This window comes from Erpetoichthys calabaricus, chromosome 15, assembly GCF_900747795.2.
Source record: "Erpetoichthys calabaricus chromosome 15, fErpCal1.3, whole genome shotgun sequence".
In the NCBI taxonomy this organism is placed as follows: domain Eukaryota; kingdom Metazoa; phylum Chordata; class Cladistia; order Polypteriformes; family Polypteridae; genus Erpetoichthys; species Erpetoichthys calabaricus.
The window spans coordinates 49,618,412-49,645,564 of NC_041408.2; the positions used below are offsets into that span (position 1 = coordinate 49,618,412).

General features: G+C 40.5%; 1 protein-coding gene across 1 annotated transcript in view; it reads right to left on the reverse strand.

The window, feature by feature from the left end:
* Nucleotides 1–27,153, reverse strand: part of arfgef3 (ARFGEF family member 3) — a 223,076-nt gene that overhangs the window by 12,729 nt on the left and 183,194 nt on the right. The window contains exons 26-33 of the mRNA XM_051919360.1: nt 24,064–24,208; nt 20,471–20,599; nt 17,232–17,408; nt 16,320–16,434; nt 11,846–11,948; nt 11,548–11,679; nt 7,415–7,545; nt 2,427–3,645 (exon numbers count right to left, since the gene is read on the reverse strand). Coding sequence (XP_051775320.1) covers nt 2,427–3,645; nt 7,415–7,545; nt 11,548–11,679; nt 11,846–11,948; nt 16,320–16,434; nt 17,232–17,408; nt 20,471–20,599; nt 24,064–24,208 — 2,151 coding nt within the window. The remainder of the gene's footprint in view (nt 1–2,426; nt 3,646–7,414; nt 7,546–11,547; nt 11,680–11,845; nt 11,949–16,319; nt 16,435–17,231; nt 17,409–20,470; nt 20,600–24,063; nt 24,209–27,153) is intronic.

The window sequence follows — 27,153 nt, forward strand, 5'->3', positions numbered from 1 at the left end:
CTGAAAGTTAGTTTGGGTCGACCCAGGCCACAGAGACGTGATGTTTATCAGCCTTATCTTGGCATTACATATGATTCTGTGAGAGATGGCTGGCATCTCCAGGATTCCCCCAAGATGTAAGGATATGGGCTGACAGCATATATGGGGCATTGTCTGCACCGGACTGCTAGATAGCAGCCCCCCCTGTGATTTAGCGATGCCCCGGATTCCTACAGGACATCATGGGAGATGTTCTTCGACTCAGCCCAGCTGGGTTCTGTAGGTGATGCCGGGACAGGTGAGCCCTACTTCATGCGGCTCAAGCCTTACTCGGAAGTGCTCCCGGGCCAAGACTTCGTAAAACACGGGAAGTACTTCTGGGGCAATATAAAAGAAGCTGCCTGCCACTGCTCAAAGAGCCAGAGTCAGGGTCGAAAGGAAAGAGGATAATGCTTGCATGGAGGAGTGGAGCAGTGACTAGAACAGAGAGACATAAAGTGGAAGCCAAAGAGAAAGTTGTTGTGTGCTTTGTACTATATGGTGGCTGTGGTGGGAAACACTTACTAGTGAAGAGTTTCCCACAATAAATTCTATTGTTTATTGTATACTCATGTCTGAGCCTGTCTGTGTTGGGTTCTCCCTATACTCCACAACATGTATGTTAATATAATGTAACAGCTTAAGGTCAATAAAAGCAGCTTCATTCTCGTGAGATGCCCTTATGCAATAGGAATGAAGTAAAATGATCTGATAACCAGAGACTGCAGCAAATTAACTTTTTATGGGGAAAAAAATATATTTTATGTACGTGCAGCCATACCATACAAAAACTGAATGTTATGTCTGCTCAGTCAGCTAATGATTTACAACACAGCAGGCATGATGGAGTGAAGTTTGGCTCAGATATTTCTGACATGTTGGCCAGTTCTCTGAGATCTGACAACAGGCAGCCAACATTAACAGGCAAACAACCAAAAAAGTTATTCAGTGCAAATATGCAGGATCTGCCCAGAACAAAATACAGTCTATACATCATATTCATTACTTGTCAGGTGTAATATATTTGTCACATTAACATATATAAAAACGGCTCTGTGATATGATTTTTTACAATACTGATGCTCTGTGTAAGAAAGGACAGAGCTGGTTATACTTCCTTCAACATCTGCAATAAGATGCTGCAGATGTTCTATCAGACGGTTGTGGTGAGCGCCCTCTTCTATGCGGTGGTGTGCTGGGGAGGCAGCATTAAGAAGAAGGACGCCTCATGCCTGGACAAACTGGTGAGGAAGGCAGGCTCTATTGTTGGCATGGAGCTGGACAGTTTAACATCTGTGGCAGAGCGACGGGCGCTCAGCAGGCTCCTATCAATTATGGAGAATCCACTGCATCCACTAAACAGTATCATCTCCAGACAGAAGAGCAGCTTCAGCGACAGACTGCTGTCACTGTCCTGCTCCACTGACAGACTGAGGAGATCGTTCCTCCTCCAAACTATGTGACTCTTCAATTCCACCCGGAGGGGTAAACGTTAACATTATACAAAGTTATTGTCTGTTTTTACCTGCATTATCATCAATCTTTAATTTAATATTGTTTTTTGTATCAGTATGCTGCTGTTGGAGTATGTGAATTGGGATTAATAAAGTATCTATCTATCTATCTATCTATCTATCTATCTATCTATCTATCTATCTATCTATCTATCTATCTATCTATCTATCTATCTATCTATCTATCTATCTATCTAATTCATATCACTGAGCCATTATTATATTACAATTCTAATATTATGATAATGCATACAAGTTGTCATTTAACTGGTTTGGCTACATTTATCTTCCTGAGCAACGGTGTCAACATTTTCAAGTTTCTCCGAAAGGTTGCCTACTCATGGGTCAGAGTTGCCGTAAATACAGTATACGCACATTCACCCATCAAATTTTCTTTTATAAATCCTAACGTTGGAGTGGGAGGTTGTGTAAGCACATTTCAAGCCATTTTTTGTGCGGACCCAAACTTTAGAAATGAAGCCCCTGGTCTTTAGAAGCAACTCTGAAACCATAGCAGTGTTAACACCATCTTCCCACTCTAAAATCATTTCGAAAAAGAAAAGCTACCTGATTGGTTACCGGCTGGTAGCTTTTTCTAACAAACAAATGTTGGTTGGTCTCTGCTGGTAGTTAGATTGGATGTTCTCACCATATCTGCATGGGTTCTCTTCCCCCTGTCTACACCAGTTTTACTTCCATATCCCAAATATGTGAATGTTAGGTCAACTTCAGACTCTAACTTCGCCGGGTTTAAGTGAGTGTGGCAATATTGTGAGTGAGTGTGCCCTGACACACTGTGCCCAGTGCTACTGGGAATGGTTCTGGGACTCTAAAATCGGGTTACATGGGTTCTGAAGAAAAAAAAAATGGTTGGAGTTTGTGGTTATATCTTACCTGTATCTGCGCTTCAGCATCTCTTAAAGATATATTATGGGAGCTAGCTGTTGAACCAGAGCGGGGGCGTTTCTCCTGCCTCAAAACCTCTGGACCAGCACTGAAGGAATGTCTCATTGTCCCTTGATCCACCAGATGTTGAGGTCTTTGGGGTCTTGGAGAATCTGGACCTCGTAGGTTGATGCCATCCCCTTTCTTGTCCATCTTTGTCTCTTTTACAAAAGTAGTCAGGTTGTGCTGCTGCTTCCTTTTTTTATACTCGATCATGAGCTTAGTGATAGTCTTGTCTGTCGCAATGGTATACAGTTTATTTCCAGCACTCTCCCACCACTCTTTCTTTTTGCCCTGTTCTCTCTTTTCTCCTTTGTGGCTCAGTGGTGTCAGACAAGGGCCTGTGCTTGGTGTTTCCTCCCCAGGTGTCTCAACAACTTGGCTTCGTCCAAGTTCTTCTGATGGGGTTCCTTTGCTCGAAAGACCCCCAGTAGAGGGGGTAGACGTTTCCGAAGGAAAAAGTGGCAAGAAGAAAAGGGGATCGCCTTTCAGAACAGGCGGTTCATCCATGTTGCTCTCTAGGTCAAGGTGCATCTGGATGTAGTTTTTACAAAGGTCCATGCAAAGTTTGTGGAGACGTTTGACCAACCAAGCCCAATCAGCATTGCTAATTGGCTGGATGCTTAGGGAGGGGATTGTGGCTCTCCATTGGCGCTTTTCTTTGCCTCTTGGAGGGCTGACCTGAGCAGTTTCTTCAAAAATGTCTTCATCTTCTGAGGAGCACTGCTGTGAAGAGTCCGTACTGCCTTCTTCTTCCTCATAAAGTATTTTTTTAACTTGATCAGCTGTGATGTTCTCTTGGTTGGTTAAGGTTGCACAGACGAGGGCCTGAAAGTAAATATTAAAACTCATGGCAGACTGCCGGTAGAGATTGGCTGCTCCACAAACTCCTGACACCTTCATAAGCAGGTACTTCAGGCCTGGTCTTGTGTCAAAATCACTAGCTGTTCTATAGGAATCCAACAACAAGTCAAATATTATGGCCAGGTTTTGCATTGAGATGTATCTCAGGAACCCTGCTGGCTTTGTTTCCAGTAGAGGGGTAGTCTTCTCCTGGCCTTCCACCTGAGTGGGGCCTTTCACAAATTCTTCTAAAAGAATATCATAAAGGTTCTGAAGCAACACCTGGTGGGAAAGTAAACTGACTACTATTGTCCTAAATGGTATTCTGTGAACATAAGATGAGAAAACAGGTGATTAATACAATTAAGATTTTCATTTGTTGTATATTAAAACAGAGATAGGTAAAGAGTATAATTATACTTTTTGCATGCCAAAAAACATTGCGTGTCCACTTAATTGGGTGCACCTACCAGAAAACTGGTCTCTCAGTTACCCTCAGTCTCAACTGGTGGCACATGATTCAACTAGGTTGATCAAAAAGGAAGTATTCTTTCATATTGGTGGTCTATATTGTTTGATTTGTAGTTTTAAAACACAGAGCAAAGGGATATATCATGGAAAAATGTTTCTTTGTCCCAAACATTATGGAGGGTACTATATATGCTAATGTTAGAGCCGATTTTTACTATTTGATTATATGTTGATTATATTGGTTGGCCTACATTCTTTTTATCTGTAAACTTTTGCCTTTAGCCCTCTTTCATTTAAAGCCACTTGATCTGTGACCCTGTCCCACTGCTGCTTCTCTACAAGATTAAATATGGAGAAGAACATGTATGATCTAGTGTACCAGAGTTCAGACTCCGAGGATCTGTTTATCAGTAACTTGCAAAGGCATAAGAACTGAAACTAATGTTGCATTTCTGTAATCAAGAGTACATTTAAAGAGTATAATCAAATGCTGTAATTCAGTCATCTATTTCATGGTACTGGTTGACTGGCTGTGTGTGTCAGATAAAGAAATTCTTCCCATCCTGAAGTGGCTTTGTGATTCTGACTTTGACAGTAAATTTGATTTTGAATATTCATACACTATAAAGGTTTTGTCTAACAAAGAACTGTGAGTACAACCGCGATTACAATTCTTAAATGATTAGCTTTGCCAATTTTGCACAACCGTTCAATCCATTTGTACTCTCTTTTGCCGTAAATACGATCATAAAAATTAACACTCAAGCAGGTGCACTTAATAAAGTGGCACGTCAATTAAATATATAAGTAAATAAAAATAAAAAACCTGCATGCATATTAGGTGTCATTGTAACAATATGGTATGGACAATAAATATGCAAGGTTAAAAAGAAAATAAAAGGTACATTATGCAAACCTGGCCAGAATAAACAAGCCATTGAAACTTGTTTATTTAAATTTATTTTTAAATAAGTTTCTGTAAATATAGGAAACAAATAAGAGTAGGATAAACAAGTAAACACATTAAGGAATGCAATTTAATTTCCTTTAATACTCAATAATAAAAGTAACAGGACATATGCACATTATTGCCCTACATCTTAGATAATTTCCTTAAAAACGTGGTGTTTATACCATAGTACCTTACCCAACTTTCCTGAGTAGAGCCCAGCATGAAAGGAAAAAGATCAACAACAGAATAAAAAAACAGTGAAGTGCACAATGTAATCTTTCAGTAATATCCCTCCTGTCCCCAAAGATTTAGGAGGATTATTAATTTTGCATGAAAATTAAAAAATATTAAAATTCTCATTTCATTCATTTTGATGGATGACTAATCTTTCATAATCTCAGCTTCTAAAGAAACCACAAATGTGCACACAGCAGGGATGTCTGTAATCTTAGTTTCAGTCATTCAGACTTATACTCAAGACCTACAGGATACGAGAGTCACCCATCCATGTTGTGCAGATCAGTTTTAACTGTTTCTCTGCATGTCATATTATGAAGGGTGTTGTTTAGCAGGGTTGGTGTGGGAAGAGGGTCCTGATTCTGAAGGGCCATGATGTTGTTTGGTTTACACTAAAATGGTGTGGCCTACTGGCTAAGGGGTGGAACTTTAAATAATTAAGGTTGTTGGTCCCATTACTTTCAATAACATACTATGTGATCCTAGAATGTCATGCATTCTGCCTGTATAATAATTAAATATAGGTGTGTACCTGTAATCCCCCTTGGAAAGGTACAATACATAATAAAAGGCATTTTATTTCCAGGTGATCCCTAAATCCTTGAATTTAACTCCTCAGCTGTTCCTCTTTCACACCTTCACTTTCATTTTAGAATCATGTTGGAAACTAACCCGGCCGCAATTGGCACAGGTGAGCTGAATCCTGGATAGGGAATTGCACATACCCAAATCTTTATCCACTTTAATAAGTAACTGTGTGTCCATCCAGTTGGTATGTCCAATACATGGCACATCACAAACATTGACTCTGCTTTTACTAATCCTATACCAAAAAGCATGTAACAGAAATATATCCATTGTGTGGTGCACTGCCAACGTTAGTGTTGATTATTTGGATTTCAACCTGTCTCAGACAGGGAGCACAGCTAGTATACTGTATACATAAAGCGATAAGAAATCTGTCCGTCCATCTAGTGTCTGTGTCCCTGCTCAGGCATATCATCAACCAGTATCTACAAGAGGAAAAGAATGTCCTATGAACTAAGGCAAGTGGCCAGCATTACATAGTAAACCGAGTGGTATATGTCTGTTGGTCACGTCATCCAAAAAAGGGCTGGAATGTCTGATGATGAAAGGAAATGAGAAAGCAGAAAAAACATTATTAACTGTAATGATTATAGGTATCCATCTATCCATCCATTATCCAACCTGCTATATCCTAACTGCAGGGTTACAGGGGTCTGCTGGAGCCAATCCCAGCCAACACAGGGCGCAAGGCAGGAAGCAGACCCCAGGCAGGGTGCTAGCCCACTGCAGATGATTATAAATATTTAACTCACAAAATACCAATCACTGTATTTTGTATTACTCATGCTGCAGAGAACTATATGATTTTATACTTCTCTTTGATTTGATCTGCATTTAGGTAGGAAAGGAATTATGTTTATGTACAGAATATGAGACTGATTTAATTCTTCTATGTGAAAGTGCTAACCTCTTGATATTAATAGAACACCCTGTGATATTATAAATCAATGTGATCGTTTTCTTCACTCTTGCTTTAAAATATAAGACAAAAATGTCATTTATGAATTAATAAATAAGGATTATTAATATAATCAAACAAATATAATCTAATGAAGATATTAAAGTTATAAGAATGTAATCTCTTTATAACTAATGCAATGAACTTAAAGAAAACTGCTTAAAATGGGTTTGTACCGAGACGGGCACATTCTTTAGAAAATGTAGGTGCCTGGTACTGCTTTGTTTTGCTCTACTTCTGTATGTCATAAATTAAGATGTCACCCGTAATCTATGTATGACCTCAAAATGAACTGTTATGTTTTTTTCTGTTCTCTCTTTGGCTAATGAATAAGCTAGGTGATATAAAGAGGATTTTTTTCTTTTAAGCAAGACTGTCTGTTCTGACCAGCCAGTGGCACTGAGCTTGGGGGGGGGGGCATGGCTCCAGTGTCTTCGGAGGCATGGGGGCGGCTGTCTGTCTACTTCACCAAGAATAAATATTAAAGAAATTGCCTTTATTTTAAATTGGTGTTTATCCTGTTGTTTTTTTGACTTCGGCGCTCACAGAAACAAGAAGCACAAAGAAAGAGGAATGTCAGGGTAAGAATGAAAAAGTGATGTAAGGCATATCCAGTGAAGAGAGGTTCATAAATGCATGACGTAATCAAAATAGATGGACTAAACATTACACCTGTATTATTAAACAGGCGTTTCACTATCTTAGTATAGCACAGTATAGCACTCAGAATCAAATGTTTATTCAAGAGTGCTTATTTGTTCTGCGGGGATCTACGGTGTCTACTACTGCTAAAGTCCCTTTTCTAATAAAATGTGTGGAGAAGAATACTAAAATTGTGAGATAAACACAAAGCAGCCACACTGAGCAAAATGTAAGATAGCAACCTACCTTTTCTGGGTGTGTCCATTTGATTTCTGATTACCAGGCAATTCAATAATAAGAACACACGACTGGGCATGTTCGAAGCCTTCCTTGCTGTTTGGTGTTTTTGGCGAACACTGAGTATCTAGCATGAACACCTAAAAACAAAAACAGCATGCATTTTTATAGACCAAGAGTCTGCATGGGTAAAGCATTGGAGACAGTAGAGTTAAACGAAATGGACGACAATCCAACAGACAACAATGTGACTTATTAGATGAGACTTTTGACTTTTAGAAATGCAAACAACAAAATAAAAGGGCATCTTTCAATTAATCCTGCTGACTGGCATTGTGACTTTAAGTGTTACCTAACCTGCCTGAGCCGTCATCTCGCTGAGCCAGATGTATAAAATATACATCTGGAGACAACCATGAGTGAATTTGGCTTCAAAGTGGGCGGGAACAATAGATAGTTAGATAGTTCACTCAAATTTCTAAACCAATCCAAAGTCTCATGAATGCATAGCTCAAAAGTAAGGATGCTGACGTAAACAGCAAAGAGTTCCAATGCGCTTGTTAACACAGTCTGACGGACAGCAAGCCTGTGGGCATGATGGTTAAACCTTCTATAGCTGAAAACTTCTACTAAAGAAAGAACAAAAGAAATTATATCTGCATATTGTTATAATCTGAACACACATTTTGGGTTCCCACTGATGAGAATATTGAATTCTTATGGTACACTGCAGTAATTTTATCCAGTTTGGGATTTTGGTTTCAGATTTGGTTTGCAATTTCTTCAGTGGATTCAGAAAATATTCGGACCCTTCACTTTTTCACATTTTGCAATGTTGCAGCCTTGTGCTAAAATCATGTAATTTTATTTTTTCATTCATCCAACATAATTCAATAACACAGAATGACAAAGCCAAAACAGGACTTTTTATTTTAAAAATAACCCAAAAAACTAAAATTCACACAGGCACAAGTATTCAGGTCCATTGCTCAGTACTCCATTGAAGCCCCTTTGGCAGCGATTCCAGCTTGGACTCTTCTTACGTTTGATGCAACAAGCTTTGCACACCTTGATTTGGAGAGTTTCTGTCATTGTTCTTGGCAAATCGTCTCAAGCTCGGTCATGTTGGCTGGAGATCATCGCTGAGTGGCTATTTTCAGGTCTCTCCAGAGATGTTCGATTTAGTTCAAGTCTGAACTTTAGCTAGGCCACTCAAGGAAATTTCCAGAGTTGTCCATAAGCCTCTGTTGTTAGAAGATGAATCTCTGGCTCATTCTGAGGTGCAGTGTGCTCTGAGGCTGGTTTTCATTATGGATCTCTCTGTACTTTGCTCTGTACAGCTTTCCCTCAACCCTGTCTAGTCTCCCAGACCCTGCTGCTACAAAATAACCCATTACAACATGATGCTGACACAACCATTGGAAAAGTATTGCATAGGTGATGAGTGGGGTTCCTGGTTTCTTGCAGACATGATACTATACTTGGTTTCATCAGTCCACAGAATCTTGTTTCTAACAGTCTGATAGTCCTTTAGGTGCCTTTTTGCAAATTCCAAGCAGGCTTTCATGTTAATTTTACTGAGGAGAGGCTTCTGTCTGGCCACTCTGACATAAAGCCCAGATCAGTGGAGTGTTGCAGCAATGGTTATCCTCGTGGATGTTTCTTCCGTCACCACACAATAGCTCAGCTGGAATGGCCATTGCATTCTTGGTCACCTCTCTTACCAAAGTCCTTCTGCCACAATTGCTCAGTTTGGCCAAGTGAACAGCTCTAGGAAGAGTTGTGGTTGTTCTAAATGTCTTCCGTTTAAGAATTATGGAGGCCACTGTGCTTTTGGGAACCTTCAATTCTGCAGAAACGTTTTGTAGCCTTGTCCTCAACTGTGCTTTGACACAATCCTGTTGCTAATCTCTGCAAGCAGTTCTTTCAACCACATGGCTTCGTTCTTATTCAACTGTGGGTCCTTCTATAGACAGATGTGGGGGCCTTTCCTAATCAGGTCCAGTTCATTGAATTGACCACAGATGGACTCCAAGCAAGGTGTAGAAACATCTCAACGATGATCAATAGAAGAGGGTGCAACTGTGCCATATTTCAAGTGTTACAGCAAAGGGTCTGAGTACTTGTGTCAATATTGTATTTCATTTTTAATAAATATGCAAAAATGTCCAAAATCCTATTTTCCCTTTGACATTGTAGAATATTGCTTGATTTGGGAAAAAATTAAAAAAATTTAAAAAATTAAAAATTTAAACAATTTTAGCACAAGACTGCAAAATAACAAAGTGTGAAGAAAGTAAAGGTGTCTGAATGCTTTCTGAATCCCCAGTAATTGTGCTGCTTATAAACCTTAGGAATCTAAATTTAGAGTCTGACAGCAACATATGAAACTGAATTGAGAGGATGGTTTCTATCTGACAAGGGGGCTCCGCCCCCTGCTCGCTTACCCCCGGCGTTTTGAACCCTTGTCCGTTGGGCAGCCACGTGTGAGCATGACGCACGTTTAATACGGAGCGTTCGCCCGTGTCACTCTGGGGCACCCCACTGTTAATACGGAGCTCCGTCTGTAATATTATGCGGTGCATTGTGGACTACTGCGGACCCCATAGTGTTTGCCGTTTCAGTTTGTATCTCGGTCACTCGAGCTTTTGTTTTTGAAGCGTTTGAATTCCCGTCTTCATTATCTGTAACGTGCTGTCCATGTGTTTGGCCCCCTCGTTTAACCTGTTTATGACGTTTTACTTTGTTTTCTACTCTGTCTTTCATTTCTGATCTCGCTTTATTCTGCTTTTGTTTCAATGACACCTGGTCCGTGGTGAATATATTTTCCCTTTTTCGAGTAATAATTTTCATTTGTTTGCGATACTGTGATGTTTATCGTACTGTTAATAATGCATCACTGTAATGTGATTCACCTATGTTGTATAGATTGGACGTGTGAGGATGACGTATGTTTAATACGGAGCGTTAGCCCGTGACACTCTGGGTCTCCCCACTGTTACTACGAAGCTCTTTCCGAACCATTATGCGGTGTATTGTGGAGCACTGCGGACTCTGTAGTGTTTCCCGTTTCACTTCGTATTTCATTTAGTTGAGCTCTGTTTTTTTGGAGCAGTGCATGCCTGGTCTGCGGCATTTCAGACGCACGTTGTAGGTGCCTGCGTTCATTAATTATATCCAGACAGGCGCGTGTTTGTATCTCGGTCACTCGAGCTGTGTCGTGTTGAATCCGTGCCTGCTTTGCCTACGCAGTTTGAGACGTGCGTTGTAGGCGTCCACGTTTATCAGATCTGTCCACGCGGGCTCGGTGTTGAAGTTGTGTTAGTTGTTGAGCTGTTTGGTTTTGGAGCCGAGACAGTTTTGCTTCCGCGGTTTCAGACGCGTGTCCGTACTATCTCGGGTTTGTCCCCGTTCTTTAATCCCTTTATAAAGTTTTACTTTGTTTCCTACTCTGTGTTTTATTTCTGACCTCGCTTTATCCTGCTTGCGGCATGTGAGACGGTTCGTAGTCTCTCTCGTTTTACTCTGGGCGGGGGGGGGGGGGGGGGGGGGGGGGCTTTGTGTGGCACTTGCGCACTATGTCTTTTGCGTCCACAGGCAGGTCCCTGCGTCCATATCCGGTTTACCATTCTCGTTTAGTAATATGGATAAGACCGAGTCGGCCTTGTTACTGTTGTAATAAAGGTTAATAATGGAGAGATATAAACAACTTTAGGTGGTGCTCATAATTTTAACTATTCATATTATAATGAGGAAAATCTTGGATGGGAACAAACCTATCAAAACATCTTCACCACACCAACACTGGTTTGAAAAGCAGAAGAGAAAATAGACTGTGATTGTGTCATGCACAGATTGCCTAGTCCAGTCCTGTAGAGGAAGGTACTACTCTTCGACAAAAATAAAATAAACGGAACACACAATCTGTGTACACACAAGCATAATAGTTTTCTATTGCCTTTAGTTACTTGTGTTTCTACAGACTGAATCAGAATTGTTGCAGCCATTGTCACTGTGAGTTTGGTTTGTGTTATATCTCTTTTCCGATTTCAATTGGAAGGAAACCCTACTAATGCCCATGGTCTGCCGCTCTTAGTGGCTAAAGGTGTGGAAGATGAAAATGTTTGTGTGTTTCTTGGTACCTGCTGGGCCATGGCACGAATTCTCGAATACTCTGCTTCGGCAGTAGGTGAATGAGAAGGAGCTGCTACCTTCACTTCACAGGCATCTCCAGTGAAACTGTCTGAGCCGCTGTGGAAGCAAGCAAGGAGGTTCTAAACAAAACAAAAAAAGCAGTAGATCAGCAGTGTAAGTAACTTAGAAATATTTAGAAAAATTAAAAAAATTATAAATAACATGATATTAGTTTAGCAATAGACACATACTATAGGTACAGAATAAACTGTGCCAAAATGTGTGTAAAGAAATCCTCTACAGTACCTTGACTGGTTCTAAAGTGGCAGAAAATGCATCCTGGAGGGCACAGCAGGCCAACCTCCACATCTCCTCTGTAAAGACTGGGCCGGCAGTAACAAGAACATATCTGCAAGATGAAACAGCACACACAATTACCAACTTAACTCAGGTACATTAATGTTGCAATAATAAACCCTACCCTTAACTGATAACGATTTGCCCGAATAAAATTCCAATATTCATCTACTGACACATTGCCTCTTAGGTCTTCAACTATCTTAAGCAGTCAAATAAAGGCTTAAAAGAATAGCTACCATATTTACCCGTGTACCACACGCACATTTTTCCCCGAAAATTAGCATTAGAAAATCAGGTGCGCATCATACACAAGGAAATTTTTTTTTAGTAATGTTTACTTCTTCTGCTTGGGCTCTATCGCTCGCTCTTTCTCTCAAGCACGCTCTCTCTCTCTCTCTCTCTTGCTTGTTCGCGTGTGCGCTCTCTCTCTCTCTCTCTCTTGCTCGCTCATGCGCTCTCTCTCTCACTCGTGCACACTCTCTCCCTTTCTCTTTCGTTATGCAACAAAGACAGAAGGGCATTTCATGGAAAACATGCCTTAAACTCTTCCTATACAATCACAACGCGCGTCGTACATGGGGAAATTTTTTTTCGTGATTTTCTTTGAAAAAATTAGGGTGCGTGTCTTACACGAGGGTGCGTGGTGCACGAGTAAATACGGTATTTAACTATATAAGTGTAGTCGGCAGGATTTAAAGGAATCAAAAAACAACATATTTCATTAAAAAGTTTAATTTCCAAGTATATGGATGTTTGTCTCCTACTGTCTCTGCAGTCTATTATCTGAAAATAATTCCCAGGGTTTGGAAACCCATTTTTAATTACATTCTTGCATCAGAACATTCCAGAAGATACCAGAAATCTACTATTTGGATATTGAGAATCAAAGAATCAACAAGGAAACTAATTGGTGCTGTAGAAATTACATATATGTTGGTAAAAAACAGCACTGGTGCTTTCTATATTAACTTAAACTTACACATGAATGAGGATATGAACACTTGAGTCAGAAGCAATTATTGGGTTACAGGAGTCGGTAAAAATGTACCAACTCCACCTACAACTAAACATAAATTTACTCTCTATACAGTGATCCCTCGCTATATCGCGCTTCGCCTTTCGCGGCTTCACTCTATTGCGGATTTTATATGTAAGCATATTTAAATATATATCGCAGATTTTTTGCTGGTTCGCGGATTTCTGAGGACAATGGGTTTTTTAATTTCTGGTACATGCTTCCTCAGTTGGTTTGCCCAGTTGATTTCATACAAGGGACGCTATTGGCAGATGGCTGAGAAGCTACCCAACTTACTTTTCTCTCTCTCTTGTGCTGACTTTCTCTAATCCTGACGTAGGGGGTGTGAGCAGGGGGGCTGTTCGCACACCTATACGATACGGACGCTCGTCTAAAAATGCTGAAAGATTATCTTCACGTTGTTACCTTCTGTGTGCAGCTGCTTCGTGAAGCGACATGCTGCACGGTGCTTCGCATACTTAAAAGCTCGAAGGACACATATTGATTTTTCACTGTTTGTTTTTCTCTGTCTCTCTCTCTCTCTGCTCCTGCCGCCTTCAACAGCTTTGTGCCGCGGTGCTTCGCATACTTAAAAGCCAAACAGCCCTATTGATTTGTTTGCTTTCCTGTCTGTTTCTGACAGTCTGTGCTCCTGACGCGCACTCCTTTGAAGAGGAAGATATGTTTGCATTCTTTTAATTGTGAGACGGAACTGTCATCTCTGTCTTGTCATGAAGCACAGTTTAAACTTTTGAAAAAGAGACAAATGTTTGTTTGCAGTGTTTGAATAACGTTCCTGTCTCTCTACAACCTCCTGTGTTTCTGCGCAAATCTGTGACCCAAGCATGACAATATAAAAATAACCATATAAACATATGGTTTCTACTTCGCGGATTTTCTTATTTCACGGGTGGCTCTGGAACGCAACCCTCGCGATGGAGGAGGGATTACTGTATATAAAATCCTAAGCCTAAAAGTGCAACGATTTTATGTGACGTTTTCTGTCACACTTTAAATTGGGCTTATTATAAAACCTACAGTATGTATGTTTGGTATCATTCTTTTCAGAATTTATCGAACTTTAATGTAATGTTGTTAGATTTTCAGATTCTTATTCCATTTTTAAATTATAAACTAAAAAATATCAAGAACTCACATCCCGTGAGACGAGACTTTGTGCCAAGAGATTTAACCACGCCGTGGACCGGAAAAAAACCACAAAGAGTAGGACAGCTGCTGTACAGGATTTTAAATGTTTGAATTGCCGTGCAAGATGCAGATCATGTGGCACGGCAGCAGCAGCAGAACCAGCAGCAAGCCAGCAGCTGATTGTGCAAAGAGGAGGTTAAAAAAAAACAAAAAACTATTTGTTTCCCATTGTATCACTGTTTAAGAAGGGGTTTTGGAGGAGTGACCGCGTCTCCTTGGGGTGCGTTCAGCCCCCCTCTTCACAATGCGAGCGGTAGAGACATGAAGTGGCTATTTATTATATAATGTGTTAAAATTTCCAATTTCACTTCTATTGATTCAATTAAACAATTTTTTCTTCAGCATTTTGGAATCGTGTTATTTAAAAAATAATTTAACAAAGCCACAGCGGCATTGCTACAGTCCTTAAACCCAAACTTTAACAGGTGAGGGTGCTAAAAAATAGCCTGATTAGTCACAACGGCAGTGTTGAAGTGCATGGTACCTTGTATGTTGTGTGCTTTCAGTTTACATAGTAAACATTTTTGGTATTCTTTGTTAATCCCGATCGGAAATTGTCATTTTGCATGATCTTTAGAGGTCAGGGTCAGCAACCCTGGAGCAATTTTCGGGTTAAGGGCCTAGCTCAAGGGCCCGATGGAGTAGAATCTATTCTGGCAGTAACATGATTTGAACCGGCAACCTTCCAGATATCAGCACAGATCCACCATCTCCAATATATGAGACTAATTACGTAGAAATAAAGGAGTTAGAGTCAAAGGTTTTGTGTAGCTTGGCTTAAGAATGCATACTTTGTGTGTGCTTTTGTTTTCCTGTGCTCAGGGCACAAAGATGTGCAATGGCATATAATAGGCGCTGGTACTGAGCTGCCAGATGTGTAATAATGTAAATAGCTTAATGGCAAATTCATTCAAATAAGTTACTGGTTTACCTTGTCATGATATGCATGTCTAGCCTTGCTTAGTGGACATTCTAAATGGGGGACAATGGGGTTTTGTCTTGCAGAACAATTGTTATGAGAACAGGCCATATAGCCCAACATGCTCCCAGTTCTATTCACCTTATTTCTTCATAATGACTTCTTGTTGTTTATATTCTTTTCCAGATCATTTATGTATAGTAAGAAGAGTAGCGGGCAGATGGTTGCTATCATTTTGGGTTGTATTAACCGTATCAGTATACTCGTGGAAATGCTGCATGTACTTTTACTCTGAACCTTAATGCAAAGTGAATCAACACAGTGAATCAACACGTAGGTGGGCTATAACTGTTGGCTGGAGCTGAGCCTTTTTAATGAACATGTTTATATCCATGACTGTTTTTTAACCATTTATCTCCCACTGGGTAAGCAGACCAGATACTCACTTGCTAAACAACATGCTGTTTAGAAAGCTTCAATTGTTCCTTCTTTAGGTTAAGTTTAGGGTTTTGTTTAGAAGTGGCTCAGCTTCATGGATATGCATTATACTGTATAGCATGCCAACCAGTTGAAGGATATTTTTTTTTTTTGCTTTGACATACCATTTAGAGTTTTGCTTTGCAAAAAAATCAGTGAAATAAACTCTTTTGCCACAGTTTGTGTCATTAGCACATGTGTTTTCATCTCATCTGCAACCTGGAAAGCAGGGGGTGCAGAAAGAGACAACATAAGAAAAGATTGGTGTACAGAGGTGAGGAAAGAGTGTGCTGATGACGTTGTCTATGACTCCAGTAAGTGGTGCAAAATACAACTGGAAGTACAAAAATACGGGCAGGCAGTACGTGATGAGTTAGATGAGATGAGTGAAGCAGCCATAGAACATCTAGGCGATGATGGTGAGCAGCCGAGCAAAGAGAAATTGGTTTTGAGTTGGGAATAACCTTTAGAAAGCAGAATGATTTCCTCTCCAACCCCAACACCCCCTGTGAAATTGACTGCAAAACAAATTTTATGGTCAATTAACGTAACTGTATGTGAAATGAAACTCAGCTGTTTTGCTTATCAGTATTTCCAGCCTTGAACCCAATGATGCTCGAAAGAGCCATGTCTCATGTCAATAATATATGACTGAGTGTGTCCAGAATGCTGATGGGGTGTTTTTTCCCCACTTTACTACTTTAAGACCGACTTAACATGTTTTGCTGCAAATATTGTACCAGAATTCTTATAAACATTACAGTGACTACTAAACTAATTTCCATTGTGTTCAAGCTCACCTAATGCAGGAACATCCCACTCTTGAGATTGTTTCAGTTGGTTCTGCAACACAGGCTACCAAAAGCTTGAAAAGATCTTTCAGCATGAGGTTGATCATGTTTTCATAACCAATATCTGTTAGAAGAAGAGAAGAAAAGTTAAGTAGAACAATCACCCTTAAAAAATCCCTTATTGAACAATTGTTGATTTCATTTGAAGTGAATTAAAAAAAAACAAAGTTATCAAAGGCATAACATGAATGGAGAATTTGTGTTGAAATTTACACAATGGGACGTATAACATATAAGCAGCACATATAAAAACATCCGTTTGTCAGGTCCTGTCTCTACTTCTGAGGAGACTTCAGACGTATCCTCTCACATCACACTTCTTCAAAAAGGTCACAACTTGTGCTTCTGTTGTCATGATGGCTGGTTTATGAGGGTGTGCTCTAGGGTTGCACAGTATATTGATACTGGAAAAGTATTGAAACAATGAAATTTTAAAATGGTACAGTATTAACATTTCGGGATTTTTTGTACCGGAAGTAAATGTATATGTTTAATATATACTTTATTATCAATTTGATCAAGCCACTTTACGGGTGTCTCTGTGTGTGAGTGTGCCAGGTCAAAGATAGGTGTGTTCTTGGAGGGTCCTGCAATAAAATAAACAAATCACTGTTTTTGGTCGGTGTGAATCTTAGCACTTTGCATCTTCTACAGCCACAAATTATGGACTACTTTTCTGTAATATTATTTATTATACCTTTCACAATATTTAATGGTTTCATCCTATTGGTTCTTAATGGTCAGCAATTTACTTTACAGTTAAAAGATCATTCTTTGTAATTACCTGAGGTTCTTAAACTTCAGCCTTCATAAATTAATAAGCAAGCATCCACTTTATCCCAGGCTCCCGATTCAGTTTACCTGAATGGATGAAACTCTGAATATGCTCCACCACCAACTCAGAAGACAAACCAATGGCATGCTTGAAGTTCGAGGCAGCAACTTCCCAGTAAGAGTGGTTCCCATGACTGCGCTGCAGCCATAGCGTCATCACGGGCAGGAGAAGCTGAATAACAGAGAATATGCCAAATCCAGGTCCTAAAACCATGAAAAAGAAATAAGACAGTCAAATCCCACCTGTAGTCTATGTGGATGTCCACCTTGAAATTTATCACACGTTATCATGGAGAAGGAAGAGTTGCAGATCATTCCTCATTTGGAGGTAGCATTTTGTATCTATAGGCATTAAGCTGAAACTGAAATTAGATTGGTTAAATTTAAAAATCCACATTATGACACCCTTACTACTACAAGTGTGAAGAGCTAAGCAGCATCGGGTGTAAGGTAGGAACCATCAATGGATGGAATGCAGTTTGGTAGTAAATTGTTAAAAATGACAAATGAGATGAGAATGGTCAGCACATGGATGAACACAGTTAAGTGAGGAAGACTGAATACACAATGGGAGGGCTGAAAATCAGGGGTACACCTTATGAGAAGGATTTAGGAGTCCTAGTGGACTCGACACTGTCAACTGCCAGACAGTGTTCAGTAACCATTAAGAAGGCAAACAGAATGTCAGGTTATATAGCTCCCTGATGTGTGCAGTACAAGTCCAAGGAGGTTCTGCTCAAGCTTTATAACACACTGGTGAGGCCTTATTTGGACTCATACCCTCCCAGGAGGCCATAAAGGATGGACTGAATGAGCGGGCTTATTGGGGGCTGTTCATTCCCCCACACGGCAAGTGGCAGTGTTTTTCATTGTTGGACCAGATTAAGACATCCACAGGGTGGCATGGGAGCTGGAGTCAAAAAGCGCAACCCTGTCTGGTCTTTGGGCACTGTCAAAAGGCACAGCTGGGGGAGGACTGCCCTGGTTTTCACATAACCTGGAAGTGCTCCAGACAACCTGGACAATAAACCGGAAGCAGTTGCTGGGTCTAGTTTAAAAGAGAGCCCGCTGCCTCACCTAAATCAAGTCAGAGTTGGGAGGCAGTGGGAAACACTCTCCAGAAAGAGGATGGAAATTTGTGAATTGATGACTTTAGTTGGTGTTCTTGTGGTGAGGGTGTTTATGACAAAATAATTCTTTTGAACCTGGAGTAGTGTTGGGTATTATTGTGTCTGTGCTTTGAGGCTCAGTGGCGCCCCCTTGTGGTTACAGTGTTTACATGCACATCCATAACAGTCTTGAGGTGAATAAACAGGAAAAAGCAGAAAACTGCTTTCTTATAAGGCCGTGTAGCCCTCTCACTGTTGCCCCAATGTAAAATGAACTTGATAATGTCTCTGCTATTGCATGGGTATCTACAAATAAATGGCCTAAAGGCTTCTGCTAAAAAAAAAAAAAAATTACCCACACACCCTCTCTCCAAGCTGGCACCCCCCACCACTTGCACCCCAACTCTATTTTTCTTTTCAAGTTTCACATCTTCCTTTTCTGCTTTACCAAACAACCAATACCAAACATAACTGCCTAGAGGAACAGAAATCAGTCCACTAATAAGTATTTTCCCTCAGTTTAACAGTAAATCAGAAATTTATTAAAAAAGAAAATTATTTATTTATATGTAAAATAAATAATATTTGAACAAACACTATTTTTTCGTAACAGAGTTTCAAATTATCTTGTAGGGTGCTACACCCGCATTGACATGCACAAGGAATCTTCTGGAATTCTCCTTTCTCAACGTGCTCCGATGTCACTAAACCATGAAAAAAAAAAACAAAGGCTAACATGAATCTGAAAATGAGCATGACGCCTGTGATAATGTTCTTGTGTTTGATGAATATGTTTAATAAAATTGATTCTTTATTTATAGGTTTCTTTTACTTGATTTCCATGCAGCACACTCTTGTCTGCTTGGTTGTGTGACTGAGCACTACAAAGGACTGACATACCTGACCGTGCACTTCACGCCTTACACCCAGTGCTGCTGGTAACAACGCAGTGTAGGTTCAGAACGGGCATCTTAGCCGGGAAGGAGAATGACTTATTACCAGGACAGAGGAAGGCCACAGCAGGAGGATGGACAGATTGGCCAGCTGGAGGAAAAGTTAACTTTGTGCCTAGCTGGTGTAAAATAACAGATGGACCAGTGGAAACAGGGAGTTGGGAGCAGTTCTGTCCTTCATATGACAGGTGGAAGTGGTCCTTGTGCGGCAGCCCAGTCAGGACACCTGCAAGGGATGCTTGGCATTTGGAGTCTGGAAGTTCAACCCTGTGCTTTGATAAAGGGGGGTCCAGGGTGGGGGCTGGGGGACTAGAGGTGGTTTGCTTCTCTGCTTTCTATATGGCCCAGTAGTGCTTCCAGGGAGACACGGCATGAGGTCAGAGTCTGGAGGCAGTGGGCAAAACTCAACGAGAGGATGAAAAGAGGAAGAATTTGTTTATTTTTGTCTATTGTGAATAATCTTTGGAAGGGTGATTAAGTGTGCTGGGCATTTATGTGTCTGAGGTTTGGCACTCCCTGGGGGTTTACAGCAGGTATACTTGCTTCAATAAGATATGTTTTGCGTTAGGTTACTAGTTACTTTAAAAAGTAATCGGACTGCATAATGCACATTACTGTTGACGTGTTGTCCTGCTGCTGGAGTTTAGCACTGTATGTTCAGCTCATCAAGGTAAATTTAGCGATTTCTGAGATACTGAGAGAGTATTTTGGCCAGAAGAAGGAATAATGTGATTGCCCGTGCTTTTGCCGCTGGTTATTTTGCGAATGCTGGCATTGTGTGTGAAGCTAACATGCGCTCAGGTTGACAGACATTCGCCAACTGCAAGATCCCTACCAATAACCTGGTTAAGGGCTTACATGGCCAAATTAAATCAGGTTACTTGCAGAGAAATCCACCTCTGTTAACCAGGTTTCTCAGAGGCCTATAACCCAGTTTCTCTAACCAGAATAAGAGTTTAGAAATTACATTTCTGTAGATATTCGGGTTATTGAGTCGCACATAAACACACCTAATGTATAACAATAACCTGTGAAAACTTCCAAAGAGGTGAATATTTTTTATAGGCACTGCATGGAGGTGCATCTTGAACATCACCATTTAAATCTGATTATTGTACATTAACATTTTTCTGATGGATTCAAATGCTGCTACCACATCAGAACTGCTTCCTTGACGCTCATCTTCAGAGACAAGAGGGCTTACCTGGGATTTTGGTGACTTCTCTGAGCAGCTCAAAGAGCAGGTCCAGTGTCGGGGGCTGATGCTGACGTGGGCAGTTGTAGACAGCATTGGTGAGCTCCTCTAGTAGCAATATCCACACTTGAATCAGACCTACAACACACAAGGGCATTTGGAGACGTGAAAATCAGGATGGCTAATCATCTGCAAAGCAACAACAGTCTAATGCAGTTGAGAAGCAAAAACTTCCATTCTTATTTTGGTTCTATCTTTTTGCTTGTTTTCATTTGAACCTGCATTTTTTTCACTTCTCTTTGTGTACTTATATTGGGGTGTAATTACATCTAATCTGCTTACAGTCCTTTTAAAAGTTAAGCCCTGGTATAACCCTGAGACCAACACAGCCACCTTTGCCAACACGTTAGTTCATCACCAAATTCTACTTAAGTTAAAGAATCCAGTGCCTCCATCTTTACCACTTGGGCATTAGGAGGTACTGTAGTAACTATAACAGGATAGAACAACATTCATCAAACAGAGGATGGCACAGTTATTTCATAAAACATAGCAGCTGTACACCCTATTAAGATAAACCCTTTACATGAGAACGTAAGATATCTGAGAGGAGAACATTCAGTGCATCAGGCTAGCTTGGTTAACTAATAACTAAGTTCTATCCATCCATCCATCCATTTTCCAACCCGCTGAATCTGAACACAGGGTCACGGGGGTCTGCTGGAGCCAATCCCAGCCAACACAGGGCACAAGGCAGGGAACCAATCCCGGGCAGGGTGCCAACCCACCGCAGGACACACACAAACACACCCACACACCAAGCACACACTAGGGCCAATTTAGAATCACCAATCCACCTAACCTGCATGTCTTTGGACTGTGGGAGGAAACTGGAGCACCCGGAGGAAACCCACGCAGACACGGGGAGAACATGCAAACTCCATGCAGGGTGGACCCGGGAAGTGAACCTGGGTCTCCTAACTGCGAAGCAGCAGCGCTACCACTGCGCCACCGTGCCGCCCTACCAATACTTTATCCAAATACTTTTTAAAAGCAGCCAGTATGTCCAATTTAACTTCGTGACTTGGTTGATTCATGCGAAGATGTGCTTCCTGGCTATAGTTTTAAAGATTTTGTCATTTAATTATTTCATTGAAAAAATTCTGATGAATTAATTCCATCGTGTTACAACACACATGATGTATCTGAGGATTATTGTGAGCATATTTACATTTACTTGCTTAGCAGATGCTTTTGTCCAAAGTGACTTACAAAAAGAGGTCAACATAACTGAGTAAACATCTGTCTGGGGGACCACTTGAAGACAAGTGTTACAGGACAAGGTGACAAATGGTGAAGAGCTCGGAACAAAATGCAAGCTTGTTACAACTGTAAGGTTACAAAAACCTATCAAAGCCATTATCCCTTAGACAGAAATACAAAGAGCAAAAGAGTCTTCAACATAACAACATAAGAAATATGACCAAAGAGAGAAGACCATTCAGTCCATCAAGCCCATTTGTTTAGCTAATCTGTCCCAATATCTCAACCAGATTCTTCTTAAAGGTTGTCAAGGTTTCAGCTTCAGCTTCATGTCTTGGTAGTTTTTTCAGAGTCCCAAAACTCTTTGTGTAAAGAACTGCTTGCTGGCTTCAGTTTTAAATGCACTGTCCCTTAACGTCCACTGATGTCCTTGAGCACGTGATTCACCCTTAAGCTGAAAGAATGTTGCTGGATCTACTTGATCAATGCTTTGGAGGATTTTAAACACCTGGATTAGGTCTCCTCTGCTTGAGACTAAATAGATTGAATTCTCTGAGTCTGTCACAGTAGGGCATGTCCTTAAGTCCCCGGATGTACTTGGTTGTTCTCAAAGCGCTTAAACACATTGAAGTGTTCAGAATTTCGAGTGGAGGTGAGCATTTCGTTCCCCCAGCCAGGAGCTACACATGAAAAGAGCCTGGACTGAGATTTGAGGCCATGCTGAGGTGGCACCACCAGATGTTGTTCATCAGCAGACCTGAGTGGGGAAAGGAGGAGTGCAGGACCTGATGAGTGTCTCCATATACATGGGTACATAGAATCCCATGCTGTTGTCTCTACAATAGCCTGCAAAACACCCTGCCTCACATCACCTGTGAACTGACTCTTCCAAACAGGCATGTGAAAGAAGTAAGTACCCCCCTTGGAAACTCTGGACTTTTTCAACATATCTGAACAGGCAAACATTTAGATCTTCGTGCAAACACTGCCTATTGGTAAAGGTGATAGACTCGAACAAATGACACATAAAATTAACATGGCATATTTATTCTCTTACTTTTTCCCTATTAGATCATTCTTCTTAGTCTTTTGGCTGCTCCTGTTCGGGGTCACCACAGCGGATCATCTTTTTCCATATCTTCCTGTCCTCTACATCTTGCTCTGTCACACCCATCACCTGCATGTCCTTTCTCACCACATCCATAAACCTTCTCTTAGGCCTTCCTTTTTTCCTCTTGCCTGGTAGGTCTAACCTTAGCATCCTACTCCCAATATACCCAGCATCTCTCCTCTGTGCATGTCCAAACCAAAGCAATCTCACTTCTCTGGCTTTATCTCCAAACCGTCCAATCTGAGGAGACCCTCTAATGTACTCGTTCCTAATTCTGTCCATTCTCATCACACCCCAATGCAAATCTTAACATCTTTAACTCTGCCAACCTCCAGCTCTCTTTCTTTTCTGGTCAGTGCCACCGTTTCCAACCCATATGACATAGCTGGTCTCACTACCGTCCTGTAGACCTTCCCTTTCACTCTTGCTGATATCAGTCTGTCACAAATCACTCCTGACAGTCTTTTCCACCCATTCCACCCTGCCTGCACTCTCTTCTACTCTCTCTGTTACTATGTACTGTTGACCTCTGGCATTTAAACTCATTCACCTTCACCACCTCTACTCCCTGCATCCTCATCATTCCTTTGACCTCCCTCTCATTCACACACATGTACTCTGTCTTGTTCCTACTGACCTTCACTTCTCTCCTCTCTGGAGCACATCTCTACCTCTCCATGGTCTCCTCAACCTGCTCCCCACCCTTATTACACCATTACATCTATTAATATTTTTGTTAAATGAATGATTAAAAAGGCAAATTTTCCATGTGTTTTTATTAAAGTAAATTATCTTTACCTAGAAGCACTGTTTTAAAAAAGATCTATTGTCTGTCTGTTGAAATATGCTGAAAAAGTCAACAATATCCATGAGGTTCACTTAGTTTTTCACATGACTGTACGTTTTGAAAAGCCTATAGCAACTTTTAATTCTGTAAATCTAAATCCAAAAAGACACATCGCAAAAAACAAACCTTAAGGTCTCAGGAGACATGCACTGAGAAAGAAGCCAGAATAGTAAAAGCTGTGTAATGCCACAGCAAAAAGCAGTGGCAAGCAGGAGTCTTTTGTAATTCTCTCAGGTAACTGCGGCCTTAATGGAGACAGCATCTGAGAAACCAAATTGGGCATTATAACTCCCTTCTGCAAACTCAGGATGTGCTTGAAAGTCAGGAACCCTGGAGAAATAAAAGGCTCCAAACAAAACTAAGTAGTTGTTCAATACATACCAGTATTGTCATCAAAGTCAGCAAGAATGGATTCCACCCCATCCTCGCTACTTGTTGACCTCTCTTGAGCTCGCAAGGGTGTTCTTGGGTGGCCTACACGAATGAACAGCGGTTTGGATGGCATCTTGTAAATTTTGGTCAACAGCTGTAAATAACATTTCACAAAAGTAAAAAAATCAGTGATTCCAGCAGGAAGTAGAGGTGCCTATGAAAGGAAAGCCTTATGATGCCATGATAGGTTTCTATAATAAAGACATTTTAAGGAACGATTGCTCTCTTGCTTTTACATACTCCCTCATCCCTCTGGACAAAGGGATGTGTTATTGTGATTTCAACAATACCAATAGATAAAGGAGATCTAATTTTTTTTATATTGAAAATATTGAAAAAGCACTTTTTGAACTCATTTGTAGTACCTAAAACAATAGAAATGCAATTTTCTTGAGTGTGAAAATGCTACACCAAAAACACCAAACAAACTGTAACCAAGAATCAAGCCTATGTTTTGTCTAATCAAAAATCATAAGCCAAAAATTAAAGCAAGAAATAAAAGTCAAAAGTCAGGAAAAGAGAATGCTAAATAACTACTAAACACACGCACAAAGGGTTTTTATTTAGTTATCCGTAAACTCGGATGTTAATGCATCTAAAACACAAATCTTTAAAGTGGCACTCTGATGACATAAATTGCACAACCTCCAGGACCGACTTCCTTAGCAAACAATGTTACGTCTTGATGACAGTGGTACAAAATGGCTGCTCCCAGGTAGAGACAGTATCATGATGAAGATGATACAAAATAATTTAACAACCAGGTGAGAAAGCGTAGTATATATATATATATATATATATATATATATATATATATATATATATATATATATATATATATACACACACACTAGCTGTGTAAGCCCATGATTCTGGCACTTAAATCAATCAATTGCATTGGTTGTGCATTAGCAGCTAAGCAAAGTTCTCTTTCCTCTGCGGTTTCGTTTTGCTGATGTGCTCACCTCGCTTGTGTATTAGCGGCTAAGAGAGTTTCTCTTTCTTGGTGGTTTCACTTTGGCTAAAGAGTCAATTTCTTCATGCTGTACCCTTGCACTTATGGGCCACCTCACACTTCTAGGCCAGACAAATATATACAGTGGGTACGGAAAGTATTCAGACCCCCTTCAATTTTTCACTCTTTGTCATATTGCAGCCATTTGCTAAAATCATTTAAATTAATTTTTTCCCTCATTAATGAACACACAGCACCCCATATTGACAGACAAAAAAAAGAATTTTTGAAATTGTTGCAGATTTATTAAAAAAGAAAAACTGAAATATCACATGATCCTAAGTATTCAGATCCTTTGCTCAGTATTTAGTAGAAGCACCCTTTTGAGCTAATACAGCCATGAGTCTTCTTGGGAAAGATGCAACAAGTTTTTCACACCTGGATTTGGGGATCCTCTGCCATTCCTCCTTGCAGATCCTCTCCAGTTCTGTCAGGTTGGATGGTAAACGTTGGTGGACAGCCATTTTTAGGTCTCTCCAGAGATGCTCAATTGGGTTTAAGTCAGGGCTCTAGCTGGGCCATTCAAGAACAGTCATAGAGTTGTTGTGAAACCACTCCTTCGTTATTTTAGCTGTGTGCTTAGGGTCATTGTCTTGTTGGAAGGTAAACCTTCGGCCCAGTCTGAGGTCCTTAGCACTCTGGAGAAGGTTTTTGTCCAGGATATCCCTGTACTTGGCTGCATTCATCTTTCCCTCGATTGCAACCAGTCGTCCTGTCCCTGCAGCTGAAAACACCCCCACAGCATGATGCTGCCACCGCCATGCTTCACTGTGGGGACTGTATTGGACAAGTGATGAGCAGTGCCTGGTTGTCTCCACACATACCGCTTAGAATTAAGGCCAAAAAGTTCTATCTTGGTCTCATCAGACCAGAGAATCTTATTTCTCACCATCTCAAAGTCCTTCAGGTGTCTTTTAGCAAACTCCATGCGGGCTGTCATGTGTCTTGCACTGAGGAGAGGCTTCCGACAGGCCACTCTGCCATAAAGCCCTGACTGGTGGAGGGCTGCAGTGATGGTTGACTTTCTACAACTTTCTCCCAACTCCTGACTGCATCTCTGGAGCTTAGCCAAAGTGATCTTTGGGTTCTTCTTTACCTCTCTCACCAAGGCTCTTCTCCCCCGGTAGCTCAGCTTGGCCGGACGGCCAGCTCTAGGAAGGGTTCTGGTCGTCCCAAACGTCTTCCATTTAAGGATTATGGAGGCCACTGTGCTCTTGGGAACCTTAAGTGCAGCAGAAATTTTTTTGTAACCTTGGCCAGATCTGTGCCTTGCCACAATTCTGTCTCTGAGCTCTTCAGGCAGTTCCTTTGACCTCATGATTCTCATTTGCTCTGACATGCATTGTGAGCTGTAAGGTCTTATATAGACAGGTGTGTGGCTTTCCTAATCAAGTCCAATCAGTATAATCAAACACAGCTGGACTCAAATGAAGGTGATCTCAAGGATGATCAGAAGAAATGGAAAGCACCTGAGTTAAATATACGAGTGTCACAGCAAAAGGGTCTGAATACTTAGGACCATGTGATATTTCAGTTTTTCTTTTTTAATAAATTTGCAACAATTTCAAAAATTCTTTTTTTTTGTCTGTCAATATGGGGTGCGGTGTGTACATTAATGAGGAAAAAAATTAATTTAAATGATTTTAGCAAATGGCTGCAATATAACAAAGAGTGAAAAATTGAAGGGGGTCTGAATACTTTCCGTACCCACTGTATTTAAAAATTTTTAAGTAACACTGTTTTATTCAAAAATGGACTAAAAAGTAAAAAAAACAAAATCTTAGAACAAGAAAAAGAATTTGTCATATGTGACTCAAAATAAAATCGTGGGGATTCCACAAAAGAATTGATTTAATTCAATTAAAATACATAGATTTGTTACAGTGAAATTTCGAATCTGCTTAACTATGGAAAGAAAATGACATATCAAATGAAAGTTGATTAAAGTACGTAGGATAATGGTAATAGCTGGCAAAATTTTCAACTTGTAAGTTATTTTGGTTTTTTAATCATTTAAGGAATCT